Source organism: Schistocerca nitens, chromosome 6 (genome assembly GCF_023898315.1).
Source record: "Schistocerca nitens isolate TAMUIC-IGC-003100 chromosome 6, iqSchNite1.1, whole genome shotgun sequence".
Taxonomy (NCBI): domain Eukaryota; kingdom Metazoa; phylum Arthropoda; class Insecta; order Orthoptera; family Acrididae; genus Schistocerca; species Schistocerca nitens.
The window spans coordinates 710,838,679-710,863,850 of record NC_064619.1 but is presented as its reverse complement, the minus strand read 5'-3'; the positions used below and the strand labels follow the sequence as shown (position 1 = coordinate 710,863,850).

Genomic DNA, 25,172 nt, shown 5'->3' with positions numbered 1-25,172 from the left:
TCCTGGACAGATGATCGGAAACTAAAAAGGGGGGAAGGAGAGGAAAAACGAAGGGGAGGAAAGGGCGGCAAGGAGCCGATGGAGGACGCGGACCCATAAGAGGGGGGGGGGGACGTTTTGACGAATATGTGTGTGACACTACTGACGCAATAATACTGAAGACATCAGTTACTTGCTGCGTTGGCATGTTAATCCTACCCCAAGACTGGAAGCGCCATCGAGCACAAACCAAGAGCAACAGAATTACACACCATCGCAGGCGTGATTAGAAATGTGAGATGGGTGTGTTTATATAGAAAATTCCTGTTCGAACCGCGAGACAGCCCTTGTAGGTATGGATGTAGATGTATTCGCCGAGAGGTAGTGGGGATAACTGCTCTAGAAGGAGCGGTAAGGCAGTGCGAGGCGAGGCGAGGCGCGACCTTCCAGCGTCCACCAGCAGGTAGCGCTGCCTGCCGCCGCAGCCTCGGCGGCGCGCCCGCAGAGCGCAGCACCGTCGCAGGTAGCACAGCAGGTGCGGAGGTGGCCCGCGCACTGACGTGTAGTGTCAACATGGCCGCCGCCGGGGCAGGTAGAGCCTGCGCTTGACCGAGTCGCGACTCGACCGCTACCAGCAGCAGTAGGAGCGATCCGTCTCTTCCGCGCGAACCCCCGTGTGAGTGTGCGATCCCGCGACGCCGCCATGTACCGCATGAACTTCTACGAGAGCACGTGCCTGCGCTGCGGCCAGACCGTGTACCAGGTGGACCGCGTGGGCCCGCTCAAGGACTTCACCTTCTTCCACAGCGGCTGCTTCAAGTGCGCGGCGTGCGGCACCAAGCTGACGCTCAAGACGTACTACAACAACCAGCACCGGCAGGAGGACAAGGAGGTGTACTGCAGCAGCCACGTGCCCAAGATCGGCCCGGGCCACCTGGACGGCTCGGCGGTCGGCATCCGCTCGGCGCTCAACGTGCCCAAGTCGTCGACGTTCGTGAACGAGCAGATCCGCGGCGGCGGGCGCGGCGGCACGTTCGACGCGGACGCGCTCAGCATCCGGCCGTACCTGAACGGCCACCAGGGCGCCGGCCACGGCCACGGGCCGTCGGCGGGCTTCGGCGGGCGCGCGTCGCCCGCGCACCACGACCCGCCCGGCTCCAGCTACCAGTACGGCCGCTTCGACGCCAGCGCGCTGCACATCGCGCACGCGCTCAAGGCCACCGAGCTGCAGCGCGCCTACTCCAAGCACCGCGAAAAGCCCATCGACTACTACCTGGTGAGTAGCCACCCCTCAGAAGGGTCACTGTCCCCGACATCGCGTGGCTGGTGTTTGGCATTAGCCTCCCCCCTGATTTTTCGCTGTGGTGAAACACTGATGTGAAGTGTAGCCCGTGGTCTAGTTTATCCGGTAGTATGCTTGTGACAGGCGAAACCAACGAATGTGAAGCCCAAATAGAGGCTGTGTTAACATACTGACCTGTAGCGCAGCCTATTGTTTACATTCCCGCCACATCTAAACACACTTTGCCGCAAAATTAATAATGGAAGCTAAATTCCGAAAATCTGTATCACGAAGCGAAAGTAATAAATGATTTCTGCTATTTGGACAGCAAAATAACTAACGGTGACTGAGTTAAACAGCATACAAAATGTCGACTTACAATTGCAATGACATTACTTCAAAAGAAGGGAAATTTGTGAATATCGAATGTAACTTTAAGGGTTAGGCAGTCTTTTCTGATGGTATTTGTCAGGAGTGTAACCGTGTATGGAAGTAAAACATGGACAACAAACAGCTGAGACAAAAAGAGGATGGAAGCTTGTGCTGTCACAGAAGAATGTTGAGGAATAGATGGGTAGCTGACGTAACTAATGAGAAGGTATTGAATAGAATTGGGGAGACAAGAAACTAGTGGCACAACTTACCAAAAGAAGAGAATGGTTGATGGAACACATTCGCGACATCAAGAGATCACCAATTTAGTGTTGAGGCATAGTGTAGGGCGTAGAAATCGTAGAGGGAGGCCAAGAGATTAATACAGTAAGCAGATTCAAAACAATGGAAGCAGCAGTAGTTATTCATAGATAAATAGCCTCGCACAGGATAAAGTAGCATGCAGAGCTGCATCAGACCAGTCTTCGGACTGAAGGCCAACCCAACAACAACATACTAGATTATAAACCATTTTTGGGTGAGTATGTTCATGTATGTTATTTAAGTTTATCGTACATAGACCATGAAACATTTACCCACATCTGCATGCAACGCTACTCGTGGAACACGAAAATAGAAATTCGTAGCACTGTTCCCACGTAAGGCCAGAAATGGTTTTTGCTAGACTAATCAAATATTTGTTTTCCTAGTGTCAGTTGTCACGTGCGAATGGTGTGTGTGAATCAGCTGTTTCGTGTTCCTCAGTAGGATAAAGTGAGGTGCTCGGTACTTAAGTAACAATTTAAATACACAACGAGTTCCTTATAAAGGAACATCCTGATTATCCAGATGCGGGCTAGACTGCGATACAGAAACCACCTTCATGAATTCGTGACAGTCGTGCGCTTCATTAAGGTCTTCCATAGTGTCCAACATTTTCAGCCATGACACCAGTAACCTCTTCATCAATTTGTGGCGCGGTTGGTCGTGGGAAATTCATGTCCTTCAACCCCGGTGTGGAAAGAGGATCTTTGCGTTTACCATTAATGCGTCAATATTCGCGAAGAGCAGCAGTCAGTACTGGCGAAACACCTCACGAAACTGCTCACCTTGTCCAGACTGATGACTGCCTGCACCTGTAATGTACACTGATGGCCGGCCGGAGTGGCCGTGCGGTTCTAGGCGCTACAGTCTGGAACCGAGCGACCGCTACGGTCGCAGGTTCTAATCCTGCCTCGGGCATGGATGTGTGTGATGTCCTTAGGTTAGTTAGGTTTAAGTAGTTCTAAGTTTTAGGCGACTGATGACCTCAGAAGTTAAGTCGCATAGTGCTCAGAGCCATTTGAACCATTGTACACTGATGTTTGCGTTTCAACCTTGTCACCGCACCAACTCAACAAGTCGTTGGAAGTCCCATGCAGAAATATTGAGCCTCTATCGCCGCCCATAATTACGAAATTGTTGCCGGTGCAGGATGTTTCGCTGGAACTGGTACCTCGATCATGTCCCATAAATGTTCGACGGGATTCATTTCGGGCGATCTGGGTGGCCAAATCAATCGCTCGAATCGTCCAGAATGTTCTTCAAACCAATTACGAACAACTGTGAGTCGGTGTCATGACATCGGTTTTTATGAACATGTAAAGGCCGCCCGCGTCTCGTGGTCGTGCGGTAGCGTTCTCGCTTCCCACGCCAGGGTTCCCGGGTTCGATTCCCGGCGGGGTCAGGGATTTTCTCTGCCTCGTGATGGCTGGGTGTTGTGTGATGTCCTTAGGTTAGTTAGGTTTAAGTAGTTCTAAGTTCTAGGGGACTGATGACCATAGCTGTTAAGTCCCATAGTGCTCATAGCCATTTGAACCATTTTGTAAAGGCCACGAATGGCTGCAAATGGTCTCCAAGTAGCCGAACATAACCAATTCCAGTCTACGATCGGTTCAGTGGCTCCAGAAGACCCATCCTATTCCCTGTAAACGCAGCCCACTCCATTACAGAGCCACCACCATCTTGCAGGATGCCATGCTGACAACCTGGGCTCATGGTTTTGAGAGGTCTGCACCACAGTCGAACCCTTCCATCAGTTCTTACCAACTGAAATCTGATCCCACCGGGCCACGGTTTTCCAGCCATCTACAGTCCAACCGCTATGGTCAGGGGACCAGGAGAGACGCTGCAGGTGATGTGCTCTTAGCAAAGGCACTCGCGTGGGTCGTCTGCTGACATACACAATTAACGCCAAATTTCGCCGCACTGTCCTAACGGATACGTTCGTCGTACGTTCCACATTGATTTCTGTGGTTAGTTCATGCAGCGTTGCTTGTCTGTTACCACTGACAACTCTACGCAAACGCTGCTTCTTTCGGTCGTTAAGTGAAGGCCGTCGGCCACTGCGTCGTCTGTGGTGAGAGGTAATGCCTGAAATTTTGTATTCTCGGCACACTCTTGACGCTGCGGATCTCGGAATATTCAATTCGCTAACGATTTCCAAAAAGGCATGTGCCATACGCCTAGCTCCAACTAGCATTCCGCGTTCGAAGTCTGCTAATTCCCGTCGCTCGGCCACAATCACGTCGGACACTTTTCCACACGAATCTCCTCAGCCCAAGTGACAGCTCCGCCGATGCACTGAGATCTTCTGCCTTCTGTACCCTACATTACCGACATCTGTACATGTACATATCGCGATCCCATTACTTTTGTCACTTCACTGTAAGTGCAAAAATAGTCGTTGAACCTGCAGGTGTAGGGTTTAAAACGCTTGCGCAATATTGTTCTACAGAAGCTTAGGCAAACTTTCACCAAGTGCTTAAGGATACGTAGTAACCAATGGGCGTTGTGCAGTGTCGGACAGGAGTTTCCCCCACAGGGAACTTAATGTTCCTTTCGCTCGCCATATGTATGTTGATATGTTTTGTGAGCAAACTTATTTCTTCTCCCTGTCAGCAGATGTACGGTTATTATCGGCGCGACGTCGTCGATGGTCTGTTTAATCACGCATTATATAAACTGCGTATTACTATGCCATCTTCTGTGACAGCCAGCCAACACACCACTGACGACAGCTGCAGAGTAGAGAGAGATGGATTCGCATTCGGAAGGAAATGAGTTTAAAGCTCATCCATAATAAGGTTTCCCGTAACGTGATAACTAAAACGATAATTTATTTGAAGGTGTTCTAAAGGAATGAAAAGGGAAGATCTAAAGAGTATCACGGAAAAATTTAACTAGATCACATAAAATGGCTAGATCGTGTTGAAAGAGAAGTGGCGATAATAGGCTGTCAGAAATAATATAATATTACAAATCCATAGAAAAATGAAGTAAAGAACGACCACAGAAAAGATGGAAAGAGCAATTTTGAGATCCTTAATGTAACCACAAAACTAACGTTTTATGTTGACTATATGTCACTAAAATCCCGACAATTTTTACCCAAGTTAGATGCTTAATGGAATACTGTCCTACAAATGTTTTAATGTTAATATAATTCACTAAAGATTTACTAAATATAATATATTTCTATAGTATCTATTTAGTTCTCGCTCCTGTTGTGTATAAATCGCCGTTTACTAAGTAATGAGCCCTGTAATACCGTAATGTTGTCTCTGTAAGATCGTACTGCAGCTAGTTTCTCAACATAATCTACCTACTTGTGTATTATGGTGCTATATACGTAGTTATGACATGGAGATAAGATATACGTTGGGATTTTTCATCAGTGTGGGATAGAATGAAATGGGTATGAAAACCGGCGCTTGCAACATAGACTATGACTATGAAACTGAATGGGAAAGGCCAAACTCAAGCTCTTCACTTGTAGAGGGCTCGTTATAGGAAGTCGTGCGCCACAAGTCGCTGCGGCAAGATTTTAAATTCAACACCGAGCGCTTTTTGAAAGTCTCGTATGTTAAACCCGTGTGGCATTAATCCGTTTATGTTGCACGTCATATCTCCAATGACACTAACATTCCTGCCCCCACTAGAACTTAAATTGGCATTCGTCATCTTAAGTAAATAAACTCGTTTATGGTTTGTAGAGAAAGAAATGTACTTATTTTCTCCCATTAAATATTGTCTATGAAGAGTTACTTTTTTGTCATTAGACTTCGTAATAACCACGTCCGTGGGAGTGTGGGTAAAATCGCGTGGTATCTTGTTTTTACTCTCGTGGAAGAAGAAATCAAAACTTTCTTCGACACTGACTTGAAACAGAGTATTGTTTCTGCAAAACTAGCGTTTGGTGTCACTAGACGATTCAAGGAACATATTCTGGAATCTGTAAAGTAGTCTAACCTGTTTCTACAGATGCTATGACGCTACGGCTACCTTGACAAGACATTCCACGTTTCAATTGCAGTCGGTAACACAGCAATAGGTCAGTATTTTCATAAACTGCGCATTGTTTTGAAAGCCATTCTTACATGATAAACCAGGGAGTTGAATAAAAACATAACGACGTTACTTGGAATCCAGAGGAAAGATGTAGCACGGTATATTTCCTCCCCCAATATTGAATAAAATCGTTTTGATAATTAGGCCTCGTCACTGAAAAGACAGCTGCAAATCCCTTAAAACGGTGGTTTTTGCATTTTACTATTATTTTATAGAATGACATCTAATGCCCAAAACGATTTTATTGAGACTCGACATAAGTAAAAAGGCGAAGCTGCTAACGCACATATGAGATCAGGTTTTCAAAGGTTTCGTTAAACAGCTTGAAGCGAATGCCAGAATGGTTCCTTTGGAAAGGACGGGCCGATTTTCTTGCACATTCCCGTCCAACACAAATTGTCGCGTCTATAATGACCTCTTCCTCGACGGAACGTTATTCCACATTATTCCGCCCTTCCTCTAGATTCAGAAAACGCCTTACCATCTCCTGATATTACATGACCTTTTCTACGAGGTGTGGCTAGAAAAAAACCGGACTAGTACTGGTGAAACAATAAAACGAATGCAATAAGGCTGAAAGTCGCGTGGCCTGTCACGTGACTCTCGCTCCGCCTACTGCTCGAGTTTCATCTGCCTCCTGCACTCAGTCTGCCCGTGGCGTCTGTTTTAAGTAGTTGACGTTTTGTCTGTGCGTCGGAAAATGTTGAGTGTACAGAAAGAACAGCGTGTTAACATCAAATTTTGTTTCAAACTAGGAAAATCTGCAAGTGAAACGTTTGTAATGTTACAACAAGTGTACGGCGATGATTGTTTATCGCGAACACAAGTGTTTGAGTGGTTTAAACGATTTAAAGATGGCCGCGAAGACACCAGTGATGACACTCGCACTGGCAGACCATTTTCAGCAAAAACTGATGCAAACATTGAAAAAATCGGTAAACTTGTTCGACAAGATCGCCGTTTAACAATCAGAGCAGTGTCTGAGTTAACAGGAGTTGACAAGGAAAGTGTCGAACAAGTTTACCGATTTTTTCAATGTTTGCATCAGTTTTTGCTGACAATGGTCTGCCAGTGCGAGTGTCATCACTGGTGTCTTCGCGGCCATCTTTAAGTCGTTTAAACCACTCAAACACTTGTGTTCGCGATAAACAATCATCGCCGTACACTTGTTGTAACATTACAAACGTTTCACTTGCAGATTTTCCTAGTTTGAAACAAAATTTGATGTTAACACGCTGTTCTTTCTGTACACTCAACATTTTCCGACGCACAGACAAAACGTCAACTACTTAAAACAGACGCCACGGGCAGACTGAGTGCAGGAGGCAGATGAAACTCGAGCAGTAGGCGGAGCGAGAGTCACGTGACAGGCCACGCGACTTTCAGCCTTATTGCATTCGTTTTATTGTTTCACCAGTACTAGTCCGGTTTTTTTCTAGCCACACCTCGTATGTACTATTTTTTACGCGAAACAGCAATAGAGACAGTCCAATGCCGGCATACCCATTCCAGAAACTTCACTACAAAACATTGCATGGCTTATCGCAGGTGAATTTATAAACGGCGTAGCGGCAATAGGCTATTTAACTGATGCCTATGGTATCTTTCGCGGGATAGGAGTGGCTCATTTGCGCGTACTTTAGCCAGGATCCTGCTGACGCTACCTCATCGGAAAACAAGTGCTGACCCCAACGCCCCGCCAGACGCTATCAGAGGTTATTCGTTTCCCAGGGCACTTATCTGGCGCTAGACACGATTATAAAATGCATTAGTGTCGTTGTCAACTACCCGCCCAAAAATATTGCGTCGTATATGGGTACTAATTATCAACTGCGAAAGCCTCTTTTTCCACGTCTATCTTGGCAGCCGAGACGAGATACTAGCTTTCTTTTGCACATAAATTAATGTCTGAAAATGAACTTTTATTCAGTATTAAGTACAGGTGACGCTACTCGAAACAGATAAATACAGTACACAGATGGTTTAAAAGGCAATTCATGTTATTTGAAACTGATTAGCAGCTGACGCATTGCGGTAAGCCATGGAGGGATATTGTCACATTATTCTCCAGACACGTATAGTTCCAGACAAACGATGATTTCCTCTTTGACACAATGGAAGCACAATGAATATGGCTTACAGAATTTGTAGTCAGCGTGTCCTTTTAAGCAGCCAGTGACAATTATGTTGTATAGAAGCAGTTGGTCTGATTAAAGACGTTCTCGACCCGAAACAAACGTCACTGAACATTACTGGTCAGTCGCATTAGACTTGATATGTCCTTCCTTTCCTGCTTCTTTTTATCTGACCTGTCCAACTACACAGTGGACATTTATCACTGGTAAAAACGTTAACACAGTTGAAAGAAGCGATGAGCGAAAGAAGAAATAAAATCATAGGAACCCAGAACCCCAGGGTTCATAGTCCGACACATACTCACTTGGACTCCAAGCCCCACGCAGATTACGTTTAGGTATTTATTTTAAATATCCCGGTATAATGAATACTTTCGCGTACTATGTAAAAAAGAATACTTGTCTGAAAGGGCAACGAAGAAATTTACTGCGATATGTCACAAGGTCTAAAGAATTTACTGCTGTTTGGCATAATGTCTAAACTGTAATTCTTGCCAAGCTGACATCTCAGAAATAGAGTAGTCAGAGAATAGATCTCAATTCTTATTAAGAACCTTAAGGACACAGGGTACTTTTTCTTCTCCATATTGTGTGTCCGTCAGCACCTCTTTCTTTCAGAGACTACTTCTTTTGCAAATGTTTTACAGTTTTGTAATTTAACACAGTTAATGTAGAGCACTTTCTAAACCACTAGCAAGTATTTTTAACTATTTAGAATGTATTAATGTTTATAAAAAACAATAGTTAAGAAAGGGCTGCACAAGATTTGCTAAAATACTTCTTCAAATTCAGATAACAGTAAATCCCTGAATGGGCATGTGAAGGAAACCAGATTTTTACTAGATATGTATGATATATTGTCTGAGATGCTTGCCCTTATTTCCGCACATTAACTATATTAACCAGAACAAAAATTATTGTATCTCATATTTTAATTTTTATCATATAACGGATTTTGTTTCTCTACAATTTAGTTTAACTTACAGTAAAGTTTACATCTACTAGACAGGTATAGACAGGTATAGACAGGTACAGACAGCTGAAAGTTATAATAAAAATGCTTTACAAACTTAAGGAGATATGTGTACCTAAATTCTGAAAAGTACGACTTGCAGGAAATTGAAAATTGAGGTTTGAGTCATATTAAATTGTGTGTCAGAACATTATTGAAGCGTAGTCTACATCCTGCTGCATTTCTTCATCTTCAAGCTTCCTCTTGGCATTCCTCTTACTACTTATTGCGTCCTTGGCGAATGTATATTACTTATGTCTACATACTTCAGAAAAAAATGGCTATTATTTTTGGTGCATGAGGGTACTAGGGAGACAAATTTTACATAAATAAATATACAAAGGCTTAAAAAAATTACATCTGCGTAGGAATAGAATTCTACACTTAATACATCATTATGTGTAAAATTCCGGGGGTATTGTGATATAATTTCGTAATCAATTACCGATTATTATTGAAGCATCTTCTTTCATAAAGACAGTGAAGAAATACAAGTAATATGGTGGTGTAGATTGCGTCAAAGTAACTGAAAAACAATCTACTAGGAAGGGTTTAGCATCCACGACAAACAGCATCACTGTTAACACAAAAATCTAAATCATCGGGAGGCGAGTCGTGTGAGACTTTCTTCCCTAAAGAATTGACGCATTGGCTGCTCTCAGTAGTATGAATTCCCCTTACCTGTCAAGTAGTTACCCTTGAACTCTCTGTTATAGAATTTATTGACTTGTAGCATTGTTAATATTTGTTGCACACTAATGACTGTCTACACTGACAAAAATCTATGGTACTTAGCCAACAAACATTCAGTAAGACGTAAACTAAACACCTCACCAGAGCGAAAATAAACAGGGGCAAAGTTGATTATTTACAAATGTTGGAAACTAGCAGTGTTACCCCAAGCTAAATCGCTGGAAGCTAAACTTTTCCAGTTTTTCAAAAAACTAGTGGTTTTCTGTAATTTAAATAATGGGGTGTGGCCACGTACACGGCCGTAACTAAAATTTAGTATACAGTTATTTTTCGTTCTGAACACAATAAAGTACATATAAATGTAGTCAGGAAAAATTATAGAATGTAATACAGTTGTAAATAGATCCGTTTTTCCATCTTTCAGATGCACCGCCTTCTTTAAGCGAACTTCATTTTCACTATAGGACTTAAGTAGCACGCAAACACAGCTCGAATCCGTGTTGCGGTTCCTGAATTTGTCATGCGCAGTGTAGTATTTCAGACCTCTTTTAAGACTATCTTTGCGCAAATAGTGGTAGATGTACCACAAAATTACAAGTCAGGGCACAAGTAAAAGAATGAACTTCGAGTTTTTCTTTTTGCTTTTGACTCTGATCTTGTACGTAGAACGAATTTCTGCGTTTCAAAAAGTGTCACAGATTTACAGCAAGTCTGTCTCTGTAGAGAGCGAGCGAGCGAGCGAGCGAGAGAGAGAGAGAGAGAGAGAGAGAGAGAGAGAGAGGAGATTGATTTTGGTGATGTGAGATCTAGATGTAGGACACTGAAGTTAACAATTAAAAAAAAACGCTGTGTAGGTACAACCCACTTACAGACCCATGAACACGAAAAAAGTAGTGCCTTTGTAGAAAGCGCGGATGCACAAGGTGTCAGCGTCGTCCATGGCTCGAAGGCCGTCCGTTTCACTCGTTCGCCAGGTCGTTGCACCTTCCCGCATCATATTAGCATCGACCCTCATAGGCTACACAACATGAACCTTATTGTTTCTTTAATCTAGTCGATCGATTTTTAGCATGCTGGTGATTGTGCGACCCGAGTAATGCCTTGAATTTATTAACGTATTCCCATTTTCGTTTGGTATGCTACTTGCTTGCTTACCTCTGATTGGTGTCGAATTATTTCGAGAAATGGAAAAGGCTTTCCACATAAGGCTTTATACTAATTTTTCTGAAGAACATCTTTAGTTCTTATGCTAACCTAACAAATACTTGTTGTCGACATACATAACTTACTATTTCAGGTATACGTCTGTACATCCAATTTTTGAAACGTGTCCGGTTCATTACGGTTCCGTCTTCAGCTTTAATGCGGCCATTTGTTGCGCCTTATGTCCTCGAAGCTTAAATATTTTTAGGGACGTAGGAATCCCTAATTGTCTTATACTGTCAAAGTCAAAGAACCAGTTTCTCATACAACTTACAGTACTCAAATGGCAAGTATGAAGCAATGTGGTTAGAGCTCGTAGCTCTTTTATTTACAGACATATTAAAGGAACTATGATTTATTTTTGAAGGACGTTGTGGCACTTGAATTAGCGCTCGAAAGCCGTCGGAAAGAAGTATACGATGTGACTGATGCCATAGTTGTCTGGAGTGATAGTTTTCCACTCATAGCCAAGCGATGAACTATAGGTAATGGCTAAAGCACTCTGCATAACGCACTAGCAGCTCCATCGATTAACAGCGCTGAAATTGAACTACATCGAACGAACACTACCTTACTTTTAGTATATTCCGCGGCTGTTTTCGTGAAACATTTCACTGCAGACATTAACAAACGTCGATCTGTACTTCTTACATTGTGACGAATCTTGTTTATTAATAATAATAATAATAATAGAAACAACGTTGTTTGATATTGTAAAAAAGCCTCAATTACAGGCGCACAATGGGAGACAAAAATGGTACAGTTAGAAATTTTGACATTACAGCAAAGTACATGAACCGTATAAGACGCTGCTGACAGCAGGGAGAATATGGTCAATACGTTTTTGTATTCACAAAAATTAAAGTACCAATTCCAGTGTTTAGTATTACTACCACCCCACTCCACACAGCGTCATTTACAGCAGAGCTTGCCATCTCTTCCAGCCGTAACAAGTAATACCTCTTGTAATCAACAACGTAAAGAGATTCTTTCAAAAAAATGGTTCAAATGGCTCTGAGCACTATGGGACTTAACATCTGAGGTCATCAGTCCCCTAGAACTTAGAACTACTTAAACCTAACTAACCTAAGGACATCACATACATCCATGCCCGAGACAGGATTCGAACCTGCGACCGTAGCAGTCACGCGGTTCCGGACTGTAGCGCCTAGAACCGCACGGCCACCGCGGCCGGCTAGAGATTCTTTAAATATGCTCTTAAAGTTGTGAATAAAATATGTAATAATGTAATTAAGTTATTGGGCAAATAGTTGGACAGCTAAAAGCCAGTATAGTGATTTTGAAAGTATTGCTACTTAAAGAACGCATCGTTAGAGGCATATTCACATGCGCATGCTCCACAGGCACGGTAGAAAGTACGATGTTGGGGTTCGGTTTGGCGATTAGGAGCTGTGCCTTATCCTCTGGTGTCAACTAAATAATCGTGACGAAAATTTATTCCTCCGCCGGGATTCGAACCGGCTACTTAGATGTCTAGCGCCACCACACTAATATGAATTTGCGACTTTCGAAATATAGGCCGTTATCTTTTTCACCGGGGCTTCTGTAAAATATGTAGGCTAACTGAGATATAATTGTTACTATCTGGGCGAGCATTCCGCGTCTTAGCCAGAATACATCTGAAAACAATCGTGTGTAAAGTGCATTGCTTTTTCTCAATGCATTTTTTTAATAATATGCTTACTAAGGAATAGGTATTTCTTAAGCAGTCAATCTCAGATGCTCTGACAAGATACCGAAGCTATCATCTGCATCTATACTGCATACCATTGCGAACTACTACCACTTTATCCGCGGGATATCTTTCTTCCGCCCGCATTAGATGCATTATACCCCATTCAGCGTCCAGGCAGCAGCCGCTCGGTGCCGACGTCTCCAACTGTGTTGCGGCGGTGAACTTTTGAGTGGTTACGTCAGCCGCTATAATATACACAGTTACTCAAGCCGGAGACTTCGACGCCAGGAAGGGCGAGCAACCCTTTCTCCAAGTCTCGTGTCCGAACCGTGATGTCTGCAGGAACACTCGCGCCAGTGCTTTTCGCAAATAGTTTCTCCTCAACGAAACACCACACTTGAAAACTATTATAATGTCGTCACGGAACACAAAGTAATTTTGAAATGCAACTGAAACATATTCGGTCTTAAAAATGCAGTAGCTTGTAATTTCCTAGAACCTGCCAGTTTCGCGCCTCACCTTTTTCATGCTACTTTTGTTCTAGCCCACTCAAGGATCTGTGCTTGCATGTGAAGTATCATCCCACATAGTTTGTCGGTGAGGCTCTGCAACACTCTGTGTCCTTCAGTATCTCATCTGAACTGCCTAGACAATAACATCAACTTCCCTCTGTTCACTCTTCCTGCTGCTAAAACTAACTACTTACATTTTCACCTTTTGTAAATAATGTGTTGAAAGAATGACTTTAGACAGAAAGTTACTCATAAAGAAACGAGAATACGTACCGTGCACACACTTGTGAAGAAAGCTGTTCTTCTCATAATAAAAGTTATATTCCGATCTTGCATGTAAATCTCGTTTCTCCAAGGAATTACCCTTCTTGAGTTGCTTTGGCACATCGCTCGCAGTTTCCACTTCATTTTAAGTTAAGAAGTCTAGACACGAATGTCTTAGTTTCTTGTTTACGGCGCTCATGCCCATTTATGTTCTTGCGAGGCACTCTGGCTGTGCTCTTGATGATTTTTTGTCGTTCGACGGGTACGTTCCAAGTGATTTCCCTAATGGCGTGGACGTTACTGTTTGTTTGTGTCACACTCTTTCTGTGAAGCTTGTGCTGTCCTAAAGGCCCCGTGACACGATGGTTTTTGTACAGGATGATTCTTATTAACATTTAGAAAACCCAGAAGCGACGAATATGACACTAAGACAAGTAATTTAATACAAAACACATGGGTCCACAAATGTCGGAAAATACCCCAAAAAGCAGATGAGAAACGTTGAACATCTGACGTCACCAGATGACATACCCCTTCGCAAGCGTAGCTGATGCACTTGGGCACGAAGGGTTAACTGAGTGATGCAATACTTGCATTCGAGCAAACTGTGCAAATTTCGAACACCTTTCATAAATGTAATGTGTTGTGAACGTGGAAGTTACAGAAGTCCTGTCTTCTCTGTGACCAAGTAAAAACTGTTCTTATTTTGTATTTCTTTTCTTTTGTCCCTTCTTTTTTTTTGTTTACACACATTATTTAATAAGGAAACCGTCGGTCACTTATTGCTAACAACGCAATTCGGAAGCGTATACTTATTTTTGCTTGTTACGCAATACGGTAGAGTCGCGCACTTTTTGCTTGTGACGCAATACAGTCAAGTCGCGCACATGGGTCCGGAGCCACACCGACGTGAATACTTGACTACTTGACTAGTGTTGGGATGATCAGTCGTGACAGACCGATAGGCTCAGCTGCTGCAAGCGCGGCGAAATATGTCATCTGGTGACGTCACAGTTCAACATTTCTCATCCACTTTCGGGGTACTTACCAAAGTCCGCGGCCCCAAATGTCGTAAGTTAAATTACTTGCCTTAGCGTCATCTTCTTGGCTTCGCAGATTTTTTAAACGTTAATAAGAATCACGTTGTATAACATGAGAACTAATGACACGCAATATCGTGATCGGCAAGCTGGGATAGTAACCGATAATGACTATCTCTTCCGCGAGTTTACCAATTGCAGGCCAGATTATATTTCGGGTTATTATCTTTGCGCAAAATAGTAAAAGTGTTTTAGCTGAAAGTTTCTAACGAGTTGTCTGTTGTGCCTGATGTAATACATCCCCCTTCTGAAAGTTTCATTCTGCAAACTCGTGTACGATGTAATGAAGTATATTGACGAAATAAGTCTGTCAAATTCGGACAACGATTCCGATACATGTTTACAAAATGCTGAAGCCATTTAGACCGGTTTGTAGTAAGTTTCACGAGCAGTTTCGCAGTGCTGAAGTTTAATTATACGTCTCACTGAAACCGATAGCGATACAATCATGAAACAAGAGTCTGTAATAGGATATACGAGTGCTGGACGCATACTTCCGGCGCTCTGTCGATTTCAAAACCCCAGAACTACTGAGTTTAGGTGCATGCTTTAGTTACAGCTATTCTAGCTTTCGGATTCAACTCAATAGGTACTTCATCCCGCTGAATACGGACATGCACCGTTGTTAGAAGTTGTTTCTTGCCTTTAATGAGTTGGCAAGTCAAGTACATTATAAGTGTCGAAGCGTCGTTAATTATATTTATCTGTTCCGGTAACAACGTAACGTTTCAGTTACTTGCCGAGTCTACTTTACATCGAGGTTATTTTGCTATTGTTTTCCGTTCAGGCTATGCAATGCATTCGTTGGTCGATGAGCGGCATGGCAATGAATGTTCTAATGTAACGTTTTTGACGTTTTCAAAACTTTCATTCATTTTTCAGCAAAATCTTGTAAAGTGTAAAACGTCAGTCCATATCAACAAAATTTTTAGGCACTCCTTATACAATATGGCCATAGTTAATATGTTGATAAAACACGTTAAAGCAGCTGATGAAAACGCTGCTTTATTTTCGTATCCCACAAGATTTTCTATTGGCCGTTACGTGATTCAGCGGTGGAAGGCATATTTTACATCAACTTCCTTAGTGGAAAGCCCTGGCGAATTCTTGCAACACCATGAGAAGTGGCTAGGAGCTTATGTCGCGTCTTGCATATGCAAGAAATGCAGAATATGCGACGCTTTCCGATGCGGACAGTCTCACACGCCTTTTACTATACTTGAAACGACACAATGTTATGGTTCCGCTGCTGAGTCCGTGATGTATTTCGTATTAAAATGTAAGCAATGCTTTCATAGTAACTCTGCGTTTAGAATATTTACGGGACGAACATGAAAGCTGAGCGCAGAATGCTAGCGATTTCCAGTTAGGAGAGGCGTAGACTGTTTTCTGAGTGAAATTATTTCTAAAACAGCATGTGGTCTTATTACTTGCTGTCCGGTTGTCGCCGTTTTTCTAGTTTTACAATATGCGCACGCCATACATACATTTCGCGTTTTAAGTTTTTCTAAATGTTTTAGAAATGACAAGGTATAAGACCGTAATCTGCTGTTTAATTTATGCGTTAATGCGGAACCAGTTTCGGTCAGAGACTATTATCCAATGCCTTTTGCACGAACTTCATGAATAGAGAAAGATTTCGGGTGAAACGGATCCTTCAAAATTAAGAAAAAATACAAGCAATAGGTTATGGGGGAGAGCGACATGTATACTTGCAAAAAGAAAACAGGGTCAAAACTGCAGTTATGCTGAGTCGTACAGAGGTAGACGCATGGAGTGCGAACTACAGACGGTCATACAAGGAACATCCAAAATAAAACTTCAAAGAATCGTGAGAAACCGTTAGCGCAAAACATCTTTCGTTCATATTTGAAAATTAGATTTGTGACAGGTGTTAGTTACAAAATATGTAGAGGTAATTAACATTATTGCTAGTAGCTGAGTGCGTAGCCTAAAAGTCTAGTAATCTTGAAGTTGTTGGTTGAAATCTCGTTCGAAACCACATATTTTGCTTTTATTTAAATTCCATATTTATTAACAAATGAGGATGTTAATTAACAAACATTGAATAATAATTTCTTATTAAAAATAGTATCGTTTTATTTTTAATTACTAATCGTGAGAAAATTCGAGTATTCACAATACATGCTATTCGAGTTTGGAATGAATAGGCCGGCCGCTGGTGGCCGAGCGGTTCTGGCGCTACAGTCTGGAACCGCGCGACCGCTACGGTCGCAGGTTCGAATCCTGCCTCGGGCATGGATGTGTGTGTTGTCCTTAGGTTAGTTAGGTTTAAGTAGTTCTAAGTTCTAGGGGACTTATAACCTCAGCAGTTGAGTCCCATAGTGCTCAGAGCCATTTGAACCATTTTGAAATTTGGAATGAATACCAATGGACTGAGGCGTGAATGGGAATTTCAGTTGAAAAGTGAAGCGTGCTGTGGTAGTCGTCGCAGTTGTGCAAAGCCACTGTGCCAGGGTGGCGGAGTCGTTAGCGTATCTGCCTAGTTAGCATGAGACTCGGGTTCGAAACCCAGCCGTCGTACAAATTTTCATATGTCTCTTCGGTCAGCATATATACATCATCGATGTTTTAGACATGAAAACGTTTCTGGAACAATAAAGTTTGATTACATTAAAATTTGGTACAAAATGTGAACCATCAAGTATACACTGGAATACTTTTTCTCTTTTCTGGCGTCTGTACCTTATCTTAATGGGATCGGCACTTTAATTTTTGGATTTGGTAGTGTTTGTGGTATAGGATGGCAGGAGTTCGTGTACAGTTCGCGTCCAGTGTTATCGCATGTGAAAGGGTGGGGCTGTTTTTTTCTTCCCAAAATGTTTGTCTGTTGTGTTACCGAAGCGCAACGTGAGCACTAACTCGGTATTCACCCAGGCGAAGCGGCCTGAAAACTCCATCCAGGCTGACCGGCACACCGATCCTCGCCGTCAGTACACCGTACGGACTCAATCCAGGGCCAGCGCGACTCCCCTAATCCCAAAAGTGGCGTGCTAACGCGCGCACTTACCCAGGCGGCTTTAAATAAAATGCTTTCTATTTCTAGTAATTGAACAGTACTGATGTATGTAACATTTTCATTTCATAATAAGGCACATACACAAAGTTTGAATTTATTTTCGTGTGATTTGTAATAGTAAAACAAAAAGATGTTGTTTTTATTCAAAATTATGTTTCTACGTTCGTTAATTAACATTTATATCTTTGATAAATACTGAATTTAAACAAAATAAGTTGCTACCACCGATATTCGAACGAACCACTTACAAATTAGTTGGCTTAAACTCTACCATGGTGATAGGAATGAAGGTACAAAAAAAGGAAAACAAAACCGCCACGAATGAATTATGCGAAAGGGACGGCGCTCTATGTGGTGTCACCGCCAGACACCACACTTGCTAGGTGGTGGCCTTTAAATCGGCCGCGGTCCATTAGTATACGTTGGACCCGCGTGTCGCCACTGTCAGTAATTGCAGACCGAGCGCCACCACACGGCAGGTCTAGAGAGACGTACTAGTACTCGCCCCAGTTGTACAGCCGACTTAGCCAGAGATGGATCACTGACAAATTCGCTCTCATTTGCCGAGACGATAGTTAGCATAGCCTTCAGCTACATTTGCTACGACCTAGCAAGGCGCCGTATTCAATTGATATTGAGATTCTATTAATGTATCATCAAGATCGATGTTCTACAAATGTGGATTAAAGTTAAGTATTCCTGAAGCTACGTACTTTTCTTTATAGCATTCATTACGTATCCTGTTTCAGACCTCACGCCAGCCTGCGTGAGTTTAAGCGCGTGCCTTTCGGCTTCTTCTCATTGTGTCTAGGCTGTCTTGTCTAGACACAACACTCTATATATGCGATGCACATTTAACGACACACACGATTATTATTTCAGAAAAATTGGGTAATTTATTCAAGAGCAAGAGCTTCGAAAACTGGATTAGTCAGGAACGCGTTGGTCCATCTCAGGCCTTTATGGAAGCTGTTGTTCGACAGACAGAGTCCCCCTGACGTATGCCGTGCAAATCTGTTCGATGGTCAAAATCGCGAGCTGGTTGGAGGGTCCTGCCCATAATGCTCTAAATGTTCTCAACTGGGGAGCGATCCAGGGACCTTGCTCGCCAAGGGACGGTTTGGCAAGCGCGAAGATAACCCGTAGAACCCCTCGCCATGTGCCGGCGGGCATTATCTTGGTGAAATATAAGCCCAGGATAGCTTGCCACGGAGGACAGCAAAACGGACCATAGAATATCGTCGACGTACCGCGGTGCTTTGAGTGTGCCGCGGATGGCATCCAAAGGGGTCCTGCCATAAAATGAAATGGGCACCTCAGACCGTCAGTCGTGTTTGTCGGACTGTATGGGAGGCGGTAGTCAGGCTGGTATCGCACCGTCGTGCGAGGCGTCTCCAGACACGTCTTCGCTAGCCATCGGGGCTCAGTCCGAAGCAGGATTCATCAGTAAAGATAACTCTACTCCAGTCAACGAGGCTGATTGTGACCGATATCATCGCAAACTGGCTTATTTATGTGTATAGGTCAATGGCAGTTGCCGCGAGGGTGCTGTTGTCTCAGTCCTGTTTATGTGAGCCGCCTATTAACACTTTGCTGACCGGCGACACCACAGTGGTGCCGTGCCCGAAATAGCGGTCAACGGCCGGCGACACCAAAGTGGTGTCATGTGCATAGTATCGCTCAGTGGCCGGTGACAGCACTTTAGTATCTTTTTCATTCTGTTGGTGTTTTGTTTAGGTAACAATAAGTTCCACACGTCAACAACTTTTTTGTTTTTATAAGTACTTGCGCACTTTCATCATGGCTGACCAAAGAGACGATACGATTACTTACGATGAATGCGCGGACGTCTTGCCTGACGTTCCGCACGACTTGGCCGATTCGGAAGAAGACATTGGATACCAAAAATGAAAGTGAAGCAGAATCGTCGGAAGATCGTGAAATACGTCCAAGAAGAATTCGGCGAACGCTACTGTTGCCAGCTGATTCGGATGAATCAGATGAAGAAGACAGACTATGATTTACTGAAGACCAATAATAAATTTGAAGGATCTCTGGGTCCACACATATTTCCCAAAGATACACGGAGCGTCGAGGATATCGTAGAATTATATATTGGGAACGATCTATTTGAATATATTAGCAACGAAACCAACAAGTATTACAGTCAAAATTGCAATAGAAGGAAACTGGATTTAAAAAATGCCAAATTTGTCGACGTTACGTGATCCGAACTTAGAAAATGGTTTGGGGTTGCTATCCTTATGGGAATTGTAAAAAAAGCTGGGATCGATGATTACTGGTCAACGAATCCGTTGACAGACACACCGATATTTCGCAAAACGATGTCCCGCAACCGATTCAGACAAATATTATCATTTTTACATTTTTCCGACAAAAACAATAAACCGGATAATGCCGACCGGCTTTTCAAAGTGCAATTCCTAATTGATTATTTTTCCAAAAAGTTCAAAGAAACGTTTAATCTAAGTCAAAACATCTCAGTTGATGAAGGAACGATATTTTAAAGTTTACAATCTGTCGAAAATTACCAATTATGGCATACTCATTCGGATGCTGTGTTATTCGAGTACGGGATACATTTCCTCATTCAAGATATTTCCGGCGCTAGACAACCTTTAGCAAAAACAATGATGGAACTATCGAAACCTTCTTATGGAAAGTGGCATCACTTCTACGTAGGTAATTATTATAACAGTGTAGAACTTGCCGAGAAGTTACTTGAAAAGAAGATTCGAGTTTGTGGAACGATACGGCAAAATAGAGGATTTCCGGAAAAATTAAAGCGCGCAAAGGTCAATGTGTTTGAAGCTCGTCATCAACGGAAAGGTGACAAGCGGCCGGCGACAAGCCAAGTAATCCGAATTAGCGCTGCCGGCGCCAAGCGAATATACACTCCTGGAAATTGAAATAAGAACACCGTGAATTCATTGTCCCAGGAAGGGGAAACTTTATTGACACATTCCTGGGGTCAGATACATCACATGATCACACTGACAGAACCACAGGCACATAGACACAGGCAACAGAGCATGCACAATGTCGGCACTAGTACAGTGTATATCCACCTTTCGCAGCAATGCAGGCTGCTATTCTCCCATGGAGACGATCGTAGAGATGCTGGATGTAGTCCTGTGGAACGGCTTGCCATGCCATTTCCACCTGGCGCCTCAGTTGGACCAGCGTTCGTGCTGGACGTGCAGACCGCGTGAGACGACGCTTCATCCAGTCCCAAACATGCTCAATTGGGGACAGATCCGGAGATCTTGCTGGCCAGGGTAGTTGACTTACACCTTCTAGAGCACTTTGGGTGGCACGGGATACATGCGGACGTGCATTGTCCTGTTGGAACAGCAAGTTCCCTTGCCGGTCTAGGAATGGTAGAACGATGGGTTCGATGACGGTTTGGATGTACCGTGCACTATTCAGTGTCCCCTCGACGATCACCAGTGGTGTACGGCCAGTGTAGGAGATCGCTCCCCACACCATGATGCCGGGTGTTGGCCCTGTGTGCCTCGGTCGTACGCAGTCCTGATTGTGGCGCTCACCTGCACGGCGCCAAACACGCATACGACCATCATTGGCACCAAGGCAGAAGCGACTCTCATCGCTGAAGACGACACGTCTCCATTCGTCCCTCCATTCACGCCTGTCGCGACACCACTGGAGGCGGGCTGCACGATGTTGGGGCGTGAGCGGAAGACGGCCTAGCGGTGTGCGGGACCGTAGCCCAGCTTCATGGAGACGGTTGCGAATGGTCCTCGCCGATACCCCAGGAGCAACAGTGTCCCTAATTTGCTGGGAAGTGGCGGTGCGGTCCCCTACGGCACTGCGTAGGATCCTACGGTCTTGGCGTGCATCCGTGCGTCGCTGCGGTCCGGTCCCAGGTCGACGGGCACGTGCACCTTCCGCCGACCACTGGCGACAACATCGATGTACTGTGGAGACCTCACGCCCCACGTGTTGAGCAATTCGGCGGTACGTCCACCCGGCCTCCCGCATGCCCACTATACGCCCTCGCTCAAAGTCCGTCAACAGCACGTACGGTTCACGTCCACGCTGTCGCGGCATGCTACCAGTGTTAAAGACTGCGATGGAGCTCCGTATGCCACGGCAAACTGGCTGACACTGACGGCGGCGGTGCACAAATGCTGCGCAGCTAGCGCCATTCGACGGCCAACACCGCGGTTCCTGGTGTGTCCGCTGTGCCGTGCGTGTGATCATTGCTTGTACAGCCCTCTCGCAGTGTCCGGAGCAAGTATGGTGGGTCTGACACACCGGTGTCAATGTGTTCTTTTTTCCATTTCCAGGAGTGTATTTGTACGAGACGTGCGGACGGCAAAGTGTTAATGATCCTTTACGTTGTGTTCGGCCACGGTTGACCCAATCCTGCCAACATTGTCTAACAGTGCCATCGATCCTATTGAAATGTCGAGGGATTCGCCGATTACTCTAATCGGCTCTTCTAAGCCTAACCGCACGTCCCCTCTCAAAATGCTGACTTCTGCGTACAGTGTTGACGCGTCTGTCTGCGAGGCATAGTTCCTGTCCAACTGAGGACATGCAATGAAATTCACATATGCCCTGGTATCGACATGTCCCCTGCCTACTATCCTTTCTAGCTGTGCGGTTAAATTGCTCTGCAGCGTTACAAATTCATCCATATGCTTCCAGTTCTGTATTTTCCGTCGGTATCTGTATGAATATCAGCTTGTGACCAATTCGCGTAACTCCTTTGCGATGCGTCTCTTTTTTTGTCTTAGTGTTTATTTGTAGTTAACAGCGGTCACAAATATATTTTTCAAAGGCGACTTTTAACAGTGTTTTTTTAGAACTGCTACGTACTGCTATAGGAGACTGATGTCCTCGAACTGCCTCGTGAGATGAAAATGTGGGTACAGGAGAAGGCCACATCAAACTAGTCACAAGTCTGGTGAACCCCAAAAAGAAGACCAGATGCCGACGAGCTCTCAGTGAGAAGCCATACATGTTGTCTCAAACCTTTTGTGGAAAGCTGGAACAGGTGATACTGGGTCCACAAACGATTATAGTCAGATAGGGAACCAATGGTCGGAAGTGCATATTTATTGTGTTATGGACATACACAGCGTAGACCGCATAACAACAACATAGCTCACAGTAATTGTTGAAAGCAAGATGTAGTGCAACGGCGTATGCAGTTCTGCCGTTCTCTCGCAAGGATCCCGGCTGTCTATTGCACACTGGAACAGGCAGTGTGTGATACCGCAGCGTGCACCCTTGACCACCTAGATCGCCTAATAGAAACTTATTTGCTGCCTTCCTGTTTGACTGGTCCACGTTACCTGGTGTTCCTGCGAGATGTGCTGCCACAGCTCTTGGATACTGTACCCCTTGTTGACCGCGAAATGATGCACGGCGGTGCACCAGCCCACTTCGATGTTAATATCCGCGAGCGCCTGAAAAACATGTCGGATTGGAATTGGAGGTTCTGCCCCACGGCCAGCGCGATCGCCGGATCTCACACCTCTGAACTTTTCTCTCTGGAGTTACGTCAAGACGGTGTATGAAACCCCCCAGCAGAAACGGATGAACACATGTTTACTAGGATTCAAACTGCCTGTATTTGATACAACAGACACCAGGCAATCTTGAGACAGTGAAGCAGAACTTATGCGCCGCTGCCACGCATGACAGACTGGCGGTCGTCACTTTGAACAGTTACTATGAGCTACTTTGCTGTTATGCGGTGTACTCCGTGTATGTCCACAACAAAATAAATAGGTATTTCCACCCGTTGGAACCTGAAACGCCTGGTTAACTCCCCAGGACAGAACAGGTAGTTAGAATTGTGGAAAGGGGCCAAAAATGAGTGTCAGTTACACTCGAACACATATAACTTTATTTAGTTGCCCAAACATTACAGCCCAAATTTCCGAGCTTAACTGTGGACTGAATATGTCACACGATGTTATGGCTTAAGGGCACAACCTCTTTAATTTTTAAAACGGCTGAAGGCCCATTACTGAAAACCCAGCGAAAAGCACACAAATTCAAACCATTGGCTGTCATCTATTAAAATACACAAACACCAATAAGAAAAGGCAGTACTGCCAGCGGCGCTCAGAAGTTTCCGGGACTCGGTCCGCACTTGAAATATTAACGTTCGCTTAGGGGAGACAGGTAGTCGGCCCAACTACATCCGATCCGCTGACAACTCAACCACGAGACAGCCAACAGACCCACCGACAAGACGACTTTCTTTCCACCCGACCAGTACACAAGGAACTCCAAAGCTAAAACGTAAAAGGCGTAGCCGCCGACAACCAAGCATGCATAAGCTGGACAACGACAACACGGTGAGGAAAGGACACTGTCTGAATTTTACGTCAGCGGCTAGGGCAGGTAACCGGAACGCTAACGGCCACAATGCAGAAAATTCCGCTGATGCACTTGGACTTCAAATAACCAAATTACAGTTAAACTCCACCGAATGGTGGCCAAACTTTCGCCAACTCGAAAACTCGCTGTTGCTCACGGGAATAGCCCCCAACAGCCAACCACGAAAACGAAGAGCACAGTGTGAACAGACCGCTTTGGTAATTAAATCACCACTCAACTTTGTCCTGCGTCGGTGAGCCACGAACGCCGAAGCAATCGGAACAGCTCCCACACATTCCGACACTGCGTACAGACCGCCAGCGGGCCCGGCTCACTGTGCCGCGAGGAGATTTCTTGGCTGATTCACACCAGCACGGAGACAGCACTAAAATAACTGAGCAAGCTACACACAGTTTCACGAACACTTTCACGAAGGACGAGACAATACTAACGGCAGCGACTGTGCAATAACAAGGACGAGTCGGCACACGCAGGCATCCCATAAGCGATCGCCTGCCAACGTACACGTCATCCGACAACACGACCGACCGAGGACCAACCAAGGTGGTCCGCGCTCAAGTGACATTTATCGGCAACCATCGGGCGAGTCATGCCTGTCCGGACCTCACTGCAGCCGCGTCCTAAGTCAAACACTGCCAGGTCCGAACTGCACTGTTAGCGCTTCCCAATTCACTGGCAGATCCGAACTAACCCCAAACACACGACAGCCGGGAAGAAATAGCAGTCAACAAAGATCATACGCTACGGCTTACATCGATAAGCGCCGCTGCTGCCACTCACGGGCAGGCAAAGCGGCAACTGAGTGACACCAGTAATTTAAATTAACGTAACGAGGTGGTGGTACAGTAAAAATAGGATGTCAAATGAGGTATGGCACCAACACGAGCCACGCACGGCTCAGTACCCTGTGTCAGTATAATCAACTGGACCCACTATCATACGTTTCACTTTGACCCAAAAGGCTGGAGACACCCCTTGCCGGCATTCCTCAGCTTTCGTCATTCACGGAAAGAAGCAGCGAGCGGCACCGGCGCTCATTGAGAGAGGCGGAGGTGCCGGCGGCAGACGCGGCCTCATTCCCCGGCGGCTGCCG

General features: G+C 44.6%; 1 protein-coding gene across 1 annotated transcript in view; it reads left to right on the top strand.

The window, feature by feature from the left end:
- Window positions 1-682: 682 nt before the first annotated feature.
- LOC126263583 (hillarin) overlaps window positions 683-25,172 on the top strand; it is a 594,299-nt gene continuing 569,809 nt past the window's right edge. Inside the window, exon 1 of the mRNA XM_049960675.1 lies at window positions 683-1,255. Coding sequence (XP_049816632.1) covers window positions 683-1,255 — 573 coding nt within the window. The remainder of the gene's footprint in view (window positions 1,256-25,172) is intronic.